Below are 11,236 nucleotides of genomic sequence, written 5' to 3'. Positions count from 1 at the left end.
TTTTAGTACTTATTTGCTTTTTTATCTGTTTATACGTTTGTTAGTTTTAAGCATTTACTTTAGTTTTTATCTAATTATTTAATTTTAGTACTTATTTGCTTTTTTATCTGTTTATACGTTTGTTAGTTTTAAGCATTTACTTTAGTTTTTATCTAATTTAATTTTAGTACTTTATTTGCTTTTTTATTTGTTTATATGTTTAATATTAATCATTTACTGTGATTTTTATCTAATTTTATTAAGTTAGATTTTTATCTATTGTTAATTTTAATAATTTGGTTATATTGTTATTTATTTATTTATTTATTTTTGTCTTTTTTAACAAGTGATCTTTTTATTCTGTACTTCCCTTTACCTCCTGTTAATTATTTCAAATGAACTCCTTAATATTCTTTGGAAGGTCGAATTGCAAGTCAATGGCTCCTGTGGTGGGCTTGTTCCATATGGATAGGGTTCATCTTCTGAATAATAATAATAATAAGTCATATGAAATTAATATTCTTAATTCAATTTCAAGCCAATAGCTTTTGTAGGGTTCATCTGCTGAATAATAATAATAATCACTAGTATAATAATAATATAATAATAATTATTATAATAATAAGTCATATGAAATTAATATTCTCAATTCAGTTTCAAGCCAATAGCTTCTGTAGGCTTGTTCCATATGAATAGGGTTCATCTTCTGAATAATAATAATAATAATAATCACTAGTATAATAATAATAATATAATGATAATAATAATAACAACATTCATATGATGAAATTAATATTCTCTATTCATTTCCAAGTCAGTGGCCTCTGTAGGCTTGTTCCTTATGAATAGGGTTTATCGTCTGAATAATAATAATAATAATAATAATAATAATGATAATAATAATAATAGAGGAAAGGTTGAACGCGGGCAGGTATACAGACATACAATACAGACAGGGGCACGTCGTAAGCTTTTAAAAGGCAGTTGACTGCGACCTCTCCTAATTGCTGTGATTTACAGTGCTGTAGGGGATGGGTCGCTGTGATGTGTGTGTTTAGTGGCTCATATAAAAGGTTATTTATATTTTTATTGTGGTTGTAATGGTGATTGATAGTTTAATTGGTTTCTTCAGAGGTTGGGAAATAGTTTGTAGGGTAGTGTCATCCTTGAATGCACATTTTCCGGATGGTGACCTTGAAAATAGTCTTGATTTGCTGTGTGTGTGTGTGTGTGTGTGTGTGTATATATATATATATATATATATATATATATATATATATATATATATATATATATATATATATATATATAGTGTAATTTCAAATCAGTTCGATTCAAGTATCATACCAGCTTTTAATTCTTTCCTACTGCAAAACTTCTCCCAGTCATTAATGATTCAGTTCGTAAAAATATAGTTTTATACACTGTACCCTCTAGTTTTTTTTTTTTTTAATGTTTGTATTGTCGTGGAGGGCATATTCGAAGACGAAGATTGTGCCATGCTTTTGGAATTTGATTGTATTTCTGTATTGTATTATAGTATGGAATTATTTTATTTAGATTTTTATCAAGTTACTCCATGTCAGGTTTTGTATATTTGTCGGGAAGGTTGGAAAGCGTTTTAATTCTCACATTATGCTGTTTTGTTGGTGTTGAATGCTCTTAATATTTTTGTATAAATCTCAGTTTTATTCAAGTTTATATCTGATATTTGTATTTTATTTTCTGGAATTATTTATCGTTGTAGAAATTGGGAGCCATATAAATCTCAGTTTTGTTCAGTTTTATATCTGTTAATTGTATTTTATTTCCTGAAAATATTTATGCGATGGAACATGGAAGTTATATAAACCTCAACTTTGTTGAATTTTCCTTCTTAATTGCATGGTATTCCATTCAGTTATTTATCACTATGGAAAATGGGAGTAGGCTCTGATGTAGACCCTTTAAAAGAAATGAACAAAAGGTCCCATGAACAACCTTGGTCCGAGAGAGTTCGTAAAGAAGCTTGCTGATCGTTCCGTTCCTGTTAACACCCTCCTCTCAAGGTGACGCTAATTAACCTGGCCATCTGTTATTATGGAAGGCTTTGGGGGGAAAACTCTTTTGAGAGATTGGTCACTGCTCACCTGTGGAGCCTGAAGGCTGCCTTGGGAATGTGCGCGAGTTTGTCTTGGAAAGAGGTTTTCGTGAGTTTTACTTTTCTCGAGATTATATATAGAAGGATTTGAGTGTGTGTTTGTTTCTGTCTGTAAAGACCTTTATATATTCTGAAAGGTGGATATTATTATTATTATTGTTATTATTATTATTATTATTATTATTATTGTTTATATATAAAAGTATGTTTTTTATATATTCTTAGAATTGAAAAATAAATTTTTTTCATCCTGAGATTTACTAGCAATTTGGTAAGATTCTCTCTCTCTCTCTCTCTCTCTCTCTCTCTCTCTCTCTCTCTCTCTCTCTCTCTTTGTGTGTGTGTAAGTGGCTGTGTAAATATATATATATATATAAAAGTATGATTTATATATTCTGAGAATTAAAAAAAAATATTTTTTTTTACATCCTGAGATTTACTAGCAATTTGGTAAGATTCTCTCTCTCTCTCTCTCTCTCTCTCTCTCTCTCTCTCTGTGTGTGTGTGTGTGTGTGTGTGTGTGTATGTGTGAATATATATACAGATATATAGTAACAGTATTTCCAACATGTAATACAATAAATTTAACAGCAGAGAGAGAGAGAGAGAGAGAGAGAGAGAGAGAGAGAGAGAGAGAGAGAGAGAGAGAGACCCTCAGAGGAGGACACCGAGGAAGTTGTTGTCCTCGTTGGGGGATTATAAGTCGACCAAAAAGGTTGTTATTATTATTTGTGGCCTTTTACGCTTGTCATCATCCGGATTGTTTATTAGTGTCTTATCAATGGTGGTTGCTGGAAGCTGGAGGAGTGGTTGACCCCTAAAAAGATCTTCACCTTACTAAGTTTGGTCAAAGGGAGACTGAATGGAAGAAGAAGAGGAGGAGGTCATGTTGTTTGTGGTGTGGATGTCTCTCTCTCTCTCTCTCTCTCTCTCTCTCTCTCTCTCTCTCTCTCTCTCTCTCTCTCTCTCTCTCTCTCTCTCTCGTTTGGGAAGAATAAAAAGTTATGTAGACGAAGTGGTACTCTCTCTCTCTCTCTCTCTCTCGTTTGGGAAGAATAAGAAGTTTTGTAGACAAAGTGGTTGCTCTCTCTCTCTCTCTCTCTCTCTCTCTCTCTCTCTCTCTCTCTCTCTCTCTCTCTCTCTCTCTCTCTCTCTCTCTCGTTTGAGAAGAATAAGAAGTTACGTAGACAAAATGGTTCTCTCTCTCTCTCTCGTTTGGAAAGAATAAGAAGTTACGTAGACAAAATGGTTCTCTCTCTCTCTCTCTCTCTCTCTCTCTCTCTCTCTCTCTCTCTCTCTCTCGTTTGGGAAGAATAAGAAGTTATGTAGACGAAGTGGTTCTCTCTCTCTCTCTCTCTCTCTCTCTCTCTCTCTCTCTCTCTCTCTCTCTCTCGTTACAGAAGAAAACAAGTTAGGCGGTCAATTTGGATATGCGTGTTACAGATCTGTTATTTGAAACATACCTAGTATTACAAACTACAAGTTTCATATCTTTGGATCAAAGTTAATATTTTTCGAAAATCTGACAGCAAACTTGCAAAGAATGAATTATGTAAAATTAGTAAAGTAGAAGTAAAGGTACTGACAGGTAATAGAAAAGTGTATGTTTAGAAATATAACACTTAAATAATTTTTTTTCCCAAGTTGTCGAAGGCCTCTGACGTAAGAGTTTGCATTCATTGTGCTTATCTAGGACATGCTAATAATAAGAATCCGAAGTAGCGGTTGGGGCTTTAATTTCCACTCATGTATTCCGCTCCTTGTAGGGACAAGTACAAGAACGAAGCGTAGCTTCTGAGATCGGCAGTCGCATCTGTGCTTCAGAACCTGTAATCAAGGAATGGATCTGTTACAGAGAATCTTTAGTTTTTTGTTTATTTTTACGTCGTTCTTTTGCGATGTAGACGCCCAGTGTTTTAAGTATTGCGTCATTCAGTCTAGTATTGTCGTACATCGTACAGCGCTTCTGAGGTCGGGAATCGGCCCTGTACTTAGGAACATGTGATAAAGTAAAGGATCCATTCAGGAAATCTGTACTTTTTTTTTTTACCTCTCTCTTTTGCGATGTAGACGCCCACTATTTAAGCACTGCCTCATTCAGTCTTGTACTGCCTTACTTCTTTAAGACGCCCTCCATACTAACTAACTATTACTGCTACTACTACTAGTGCTATTTGAGACCCCATAATGATTGGGGTCGCGCCCAGACCCATGTGAATTGATGCCGGATCATGTCGACTCGCTCGTATTTCTTGCCAAAGAGCTACTGGGTTCGTAGGGAGATGATTGATGGGGCTTTGGTGGGAGTTTGGTCGACTTTTCATCCTTTCTGCTCGAATTTCGGTGGAGAGAGAGAGAGAGTTACGGTGGAGAGAGAGAGAGAGAGTGAGTTACTGTATTTACTTCTAGTTCATTTTATCGTCAATGATTATTTTTTATCGTTTGATTTCACTTTTAGTTTCCTGTACAAGACAACTATTATGGCGGCTTTCTTGGTCTGTCCGTCCGCACTTTTTCTGTCCGTCATCAGATCTTACAAACTACTGAGGCTAGAGGGCTGCAAATTAGTATGGTGATCATCCAACCTCATATCATCAAGCATACCAAATTGCAGCCCTCTAGCCTCAGTAGTTTTTATTTTATTTAAGGTTAGAGTAAGCCATAATCGTGCTACTGGCAACGATATAGGATAAGCCACCACGGGGCCGTGGTTAAAGTTTCACAGGGCGCGGATCAAACAGCATTATACCGAGACCACCGAAAGATAGATCTGTTTTCATTGGGCTTGATTGCACGGTGTAGCGGCTGTACAGAAAACTCGTAAACAGTTTCTTCGGCGCAGTTTTTACTTGTTTCTCGTAACTTTACTTTGCTTGGAGGACGCTGATAAAAATAGAAATATATCCGTAATCTTTGCTGTTAGTTCCTCTACCGATGACTCCTTGACCTGAGATGCTTCCGAACAAGAGGTCACTTGACCTTATTTGAGCCCCGAGCAGTGCCCTGTTGACCTAACCACTTAGACTTTAGGTGACCTCGTTTGACCCGTTTGAATGTCTTGTAAGAAACTTTTTAGAACGATTTTCTCTCTCTCTCTCTCTCTCTCTCTCTCTCTCTCTCTCTCTCTCTCTCTCTCTCTCTCTCTCTCTCTCTCTGAGGTAACTTTGACCGATTTAAATGTCGTTGTAAAATAAAAATCTCTCTCTCTCTCTCTCTCTCTCTCTCTCTCTCTCTCTCTCTCTCTCTCTCTCTCTCTCTCTCTCAGGTAACTTTGACCGATTTAAATGTCTTTATGAAATAATAATAAAAATATTCTCTCTCTCTCTCTCTCTCTCTCTCTCTCTCTCTCTCTCTCTCTCTCTCTCTCTCTCTCTCTCTCTCTCTCTCTCTGTCGTCGATGCCCGCTCTGTCAGCCAGGCGGAAGTGTGTTCTACGGAGCCTAAAATACGAGAGTGTTTATAGCTGGGTACAAGAGCCCCAGCGCAGACAGGCAGGTACTCGGGCGTGGCACCATATACCCTCTATACTTGGGTCTCTTTCTTTCGGGTGTGGGTGTCTTTGAAGGTCCTTTATTGCGCCCAGGTGTGGGAGGAGTATGCTAGTGGTAGTAGCAGCACCCCCCCCCCCCTCTTAGTCCGGTTCAGATGGTTTTGACATTAACTGCTTTTAGTTATCATAGTTTTTTAAAAGAATTTTTTTTGTTAGGTTTCTGCGTGGGGTAATTCTCTGGAATTTTGTCAGGTTTCTCCAAGGGATAATTCCCTAGAATTTTGTCAGATTTCTGCATGGGATAATTCTGTGGAACACTCAGATTTCTTCATGGGATAATTCTCTGGAATTTTGTCAGATATCTCCATGGGATAATTGTCTGGAACTTTGTCAGATTTCTTCGTGGGATAATTCTCTGGAATTTTGTCAGATTTTTCCATGGGATAATTGTCAAGAATTTTGCCAGATTTTTCCATGGGGTAATTGTCTAGAATTTTGTCAGATTTTTCCGTGGGATAATTCTCTGGAATTTTGTCAGATTTCTCCATGGGATATTTCTGTGGAATTTTGTCAGATTTCTCAATGGAATAATTCTCTGGAATTTTGTCAGGTTTCTCCAAGGGATAATTCTCTGGAATTTTGTCAGATTTCTCCATGGGATAATTCTCTGGAATTTTGTCAGATTTCGCCAAGGGAAAATTCTCTGGAATTTTGTCAGGCTTCTCCAAGGGATAATTCTCTGGAATTTTGCCAGATTTCTCCATGGGATAATTCTCTGGAATTCTGTCAGATTTCTTGGTGGAATTAATCGTAAATTCGAAACGATGTATAATACTTTTATTGTATTCTGAATGTTTCTTGAAGTTGCTATAAATAGCTGTAAATAAAAGATAATTTCCCAAGCGATATTGTTTAATATAGTTTCTCAAACAAGATTGTTTAATATGGTTTCTCAAACGATATTGTTCAATATGGTTTCTCAAACGATTTTGTTTAATATGGTTTCTCAAACGATTTTGTTTAATGTGGTCTCTCAAACGATATTGTTTAATATGGTTTCTCAAACAATTTTATTTAATATGGCTTCTCAAAAGATCTTGTTTAATACGGTCTCATTCCTTCTTTCAATACTTCCGCCCTCGGCACTCTCTAGCATTTTCAGCCTGTCTTCAGGAAACTGCAGCCACGGGCGGACGCATCTAAGTACCTTGTAAAAAAGGGGTTAAATATCTCCTTCAGACTTTTAATATAGTTGCTCGCGACTCGCTCTATCTTCTTCTCCCGTCGCTCGTAATTTACGGACGCTGGACGTCGGATAGACCAGTTCTAATTAGGAAGGACCAGAAAGGGAGAAGAAAATAATGACTGCGATAAAGTTTTAAGGTAAAGGAGGAGAGAGAGAGAGGGGGGGAGGGGGGTTCCTTCTTCCCGACATCGACCAGTACTATTGCTACCTCCTACTACTACTTCCTTCTCATTTTTTTTCTCTTCTTCTTCTACTTCTTCTTCTTCTTCTTCTTCTTCTTCTCTGCTATTCCTCCTCCTCCTTCTTCTTCTCTGCTATTCCTCCTCCTTCGCCTCTATCTCCTCCTCCTCCTCCACCTCCTCCTCCTCCTCCTCCTCCTCCTCCTCCTCCTCCTCCTCCTCCTCCTCCTCCTCCTCTTAGCGGGAAGGAAGGATTTGGGTCAAGATCGGATACGTCAGATGCTACTCGACCACCTTCGAGGGGACCTGTCTTCCCTCTCCACCCCTCCCTCTCTCTCCCTCCCACCTCCTCCCCCTCCCCTAATCCGTGCAGCAGCAGCACCACTAGCAGCAGCAGCAGCATCAGCTGCAACCTCGACGCAACAGCAGCTGTTATGCATTGCGGCCCATCTGGACTTTTTGCCGAACCCTTAGAAGAGTCATTACCGAGAGTGACACTTCTCCCGCGTTTAGTTCTGTCGCCGATGGGTTTGTTTAGGTTCAGTTCTAGAAGGCTTCAGTTTTCGGGTTTTTAGGGGGTGGGCCGTAACAGGTGCTACGCACACCCGGAAGTGATTCGCAAGAAGTGGCGGTGGGTCAATGTTTTTCCAGGGTTTGATTAAAATTCTGATTCTTGAGCGGCCGCGAATGTGTGTGTGTGTATGTGGGTATTTTAGTATTGGGCAATGTTTTTTGTATGCGATAATCTCTCTCTCTCTCTCTCTCTCTCTCTCTCTCTCTCTCTCTCTCTCTCTCTCTCTCTCTCTCTCTCTCACATCCATATACATACATACATACATATATACACACACATATATATATATATAGGTATTTATATATGAAATTATGTATGTATGTAATTAATGTGTTTATGTATACGTACACATAAACTTAGATCTTATTACCCTTTAATATGAATCATAGTTATCTGCAGGAATACAATTCCCTTCCCTTATACTCTCAACGCTTTTATCTGCTCAGTGACCTCCTAATTAAGTATGCACATGTATATACTGCCCGTCACGTTTACGTTACCCTGGAATATTAAATTCAACCTCAAAAGAATATTGAATTCACCTTTCACTTCCCCCCCCCCCCACACCCACACCCTCTTTCGTGGACTGCGATAGGAAGGAGAATTAAAAAGTTTCGACGATTCGATTGTGGAAACCGATTCGGCCTTGATTCGAAACCAGGATTCGAAGAATCGCCTCTTTCCTCCTCCTCCTCCTCCTCCTCCTCCTCCTCCTCTTTTTTCCTTTCTTCTGTTCCGCCGGAAATTTGATTTCTTTCTCCCTCATTTTCACGCTACCACCGCTTGATATTGGACCGAAACACACAGTCTCTCTCTCTCTCTCTCTCTCTCTCTCTCTCTCTCTCTCTCTCTCTCTCTCTCTCTCTCTCTCTCTCTCTCTCGGCAATTTCTGCCACGTGTCTCGAAGACTTGCGGTTTATGTCTTTGGTTTTTGTCGTACGTCATTTGGCTTTAGGGTATGAATTGAGGTTTGGTTTTTTGTGGGGGGTGGTGAGGTATTGAAATCACCAGATCTGTATGTCTATTTGTAGACAGACTTTGTCTGGAAACAGTACGTCTCTCTGTTAGTTAAGCTGATTTCGTGCAGAGGGTTTTTTTTTTTGTTTTATAGAGGATACTCTATTTTTTTTTTTTTTTCAGAGTTTCTCCTTTTCTTAGACTTGTGAAAGTATGTACCTTGGATTTTGAAACATCAGTGTCATCTGTGGGCCTAAAAATTGCACCATATAAACCCGTATAAAAAGCAATTTTATTACACTTAGAAATTCTGCCATATAGATCTCTCTAAAAAAAGTTATATACTATGTTACACTTAGAATTTTATCGTATAAATCTCTGTATGTAAACAAGTAAAAAATGGGCTGAAGTTTCTTCCGCGCAATTGAGTTTTCTGTACAGCGTATAATGCTGTATGAAGCTCTCAGCCACTGCCCATGAAACTCTCAGCCGCGGTCCATGAAACTTTCAGCCACGGGCCGGTGGTGGCTTGTGTTGTTTGCACCTATAGCGGTGCCAGGCGCACGATCATGGCTAACGTTAACCGTAAATAATATTAAATACTGAGGTTAGAGGGCTGTAATTTGGTATATTTGGTGATTGGAGGATGGATGATCAACATACCAATTTACAGCCCTCTAGCCTCAGTAGTTTTTAAGATATGAGGGCGGACAGAAAAAGTACGGACGGACAGACAAAGCCATCTCACTTGTTTTAATTTATAGAAGAATAAAAATTACGCAAAGTTGGACCTAAAAATTCTACGCTCTAAATTATGTCCATAAGCATTTCGCAGTCCAAGCCCAATTTATTTCCCCCCGAAAACGTCACGTAAATATTTATGATATAAATGACTAAGTTTCACAAAGCAAGGCTGAGAGATTTTTAAAACTGATTAAACGTGACAATATTTAGTTTTATCCGGACGGTGTTTGCCTACTCGGAAAATAACTGTTAAACATATAGTATTCCAAAGTTAAGATGCAAGTGTATCGTATTTAATGTATTCGTATCAAAGTTAAGATATTCACAAGTCAAGAGTTTTTATGAGTTTTTAATGTATTTCAGAGTTTTAAGATTTAAAAGATTTTATTTTGTAATATGTGTTTCAGCATCACTCGTCAATTGATGTCTGTGAACTCTCGCCTTCCTGTTATAGTAAGGGAAACTGGGACAGATATCCTGTTTCGCGTAAAGAGGATCTTTTATTCTCTCTCTCTCTCTCTCTCTCTCTCTCTCTCTCTCTCTCTCTCTCTCTCTCTCTCTCTCTCTATATATATATATATATATATATATATATATATATATATATATATATATATATATATATATATATATATATATATATATATATATATCCTTGAATCAATACGTTGCCTTAACAACAGCGCAACACCAAGAGAGAGAGAGAGAGAGAGAGAGAGAGAGAGAGAGAGAGAGAGAGAGAGAGAGAGAGAGACGTCACCTTATACGGCGTATCGTATGTTTGTTGTTTACAGAATATTTACATATCGAAGGCATTCGAAAGATAAGAATCTCGGCCATTTAGAAAGTGTTTTGGAAGTCCCGGCTGACATTGAGAGTTTTAGATAGCAAACAGAAGGGAAGGTTGATGCTTGATACCAGGAATTAATGAGCATTGGAGAGAGAGAGAGAGAGAGAGAGAGAGAGAGAGAGAGAGAGAGAGAGAGAGATTATCATGAATAATTATCTTGATATCTCAGCATTGCTCTGTTCTGTTTTGCAGTAGTTGTCTCAGTAATGGAGATGGGAAAAAGAGATTTAATTTGATTTGGAGAGAGAGAGAGAGAGAGAGAGAGAGAGAGTGTGTGTGTGTGTGTGTGTGTGTGTGTGTGTGTGTGTGTGTGTGTGTGTGTAATTATTATAATGATAACATTGCTATTTTCTGTCTTACAATAATTGTCCCAGTAACGTAAGATTGGAAGGAGGGAACTTGATTAGATTTATTGAGAGAGAGAGAGAGAGAGAGAGAGAGAGAGGGAGAGGAAGCGAGGTAATGATTGACTTTATTTACATTTTACATATGAGAAATACCATGCTGATAGAGTCAATAATTTTAAATTCAGTAAATAGAAAGGTTTTTATATCTAAACATAAAAGAAGCAGGCAGACTGATCAAGACCATTTGGTATTTATTTATATAAAGTTATTACATTAACTAAGATAAAGCAGTTATCGCTAAATCTGACTGCAAAGAATAAAAACAAAAAAATAGCAGCTATCGTCGAATCTGACTCACCCGAACAAGAGGAAGATTATCAGCGGAGATAAAAACAAATTGAATTTTTCGTTTGTTTGTGTGACATTGCGGAGACATAAAAGGACTTTGTTTGTTCTCTTTGAAGCTTTTCTTCGGCTGTGCGCCTTGACCGCACCTCAGGTGTGGTCGTGTCCTCTCTCTCTCTCTCTCTCTCTCTCTCTCTCTCTCTCTCTCTCTCTCTCTCTCTCTCTCTCTCTCTCTCTCTCTCTCATTTTCCTCGTCGCCTGTCCTGATGTCCTCTTTCACTTGGACATTTTTTTTTTTTTACTTGGGGACGATCACATTTCTTTTTGGGGTCCTCTCTCTCTCTCTCTCTCTCTCTCTCTCTCTCTCTCTCTCTCTCTCTCTCTCT

At 38.0% G+C, this 11,236-nt stretch overlaps 1 protein-coding gene across 1 annotated transcript; it reads right to left on the bottom strand.

Moving 5' to 3' along the window:
* Positions 1–5,892: 5,892 nt before the first annotated feature.
* LOC136846362 (serine-rich 25 kDa antigen protein-like) lies at positions 5,893–6,372 on the bottom strand. The gene has a single exon (XM_067117163.1). The coding sequence runs from the start codon at positions 6,370–6,372 to the stop codon at positions 5,893–5,895; it is 480 nt and encodes a 159-aa protein (XP_066973264.1).
* Positions 6,373–11,236: the final 4,864 nt, after the last annotated feature.

This window comes from Macrobrachium rosenbergii, chromosome 15 (genome assembly GCF_040412425.1).
Source record: "Macrobrachium rosenbergii isolate ZJJX-2024 chromosome 15, ASM4041242v1, whole genome shotgun sequence".
NCBI classification, from domain to species: Eukaryota; Metazoa; Arthropoda; class Malacostraca; order Decapoda; family Palaemonidae; genus Macrobrachium; species Macrobrachium rosenbergii.
Note: the sequence above shows the minus strand (reverse complement) of the source record. Positions and strands in the feature narration are given on the sequence as shown.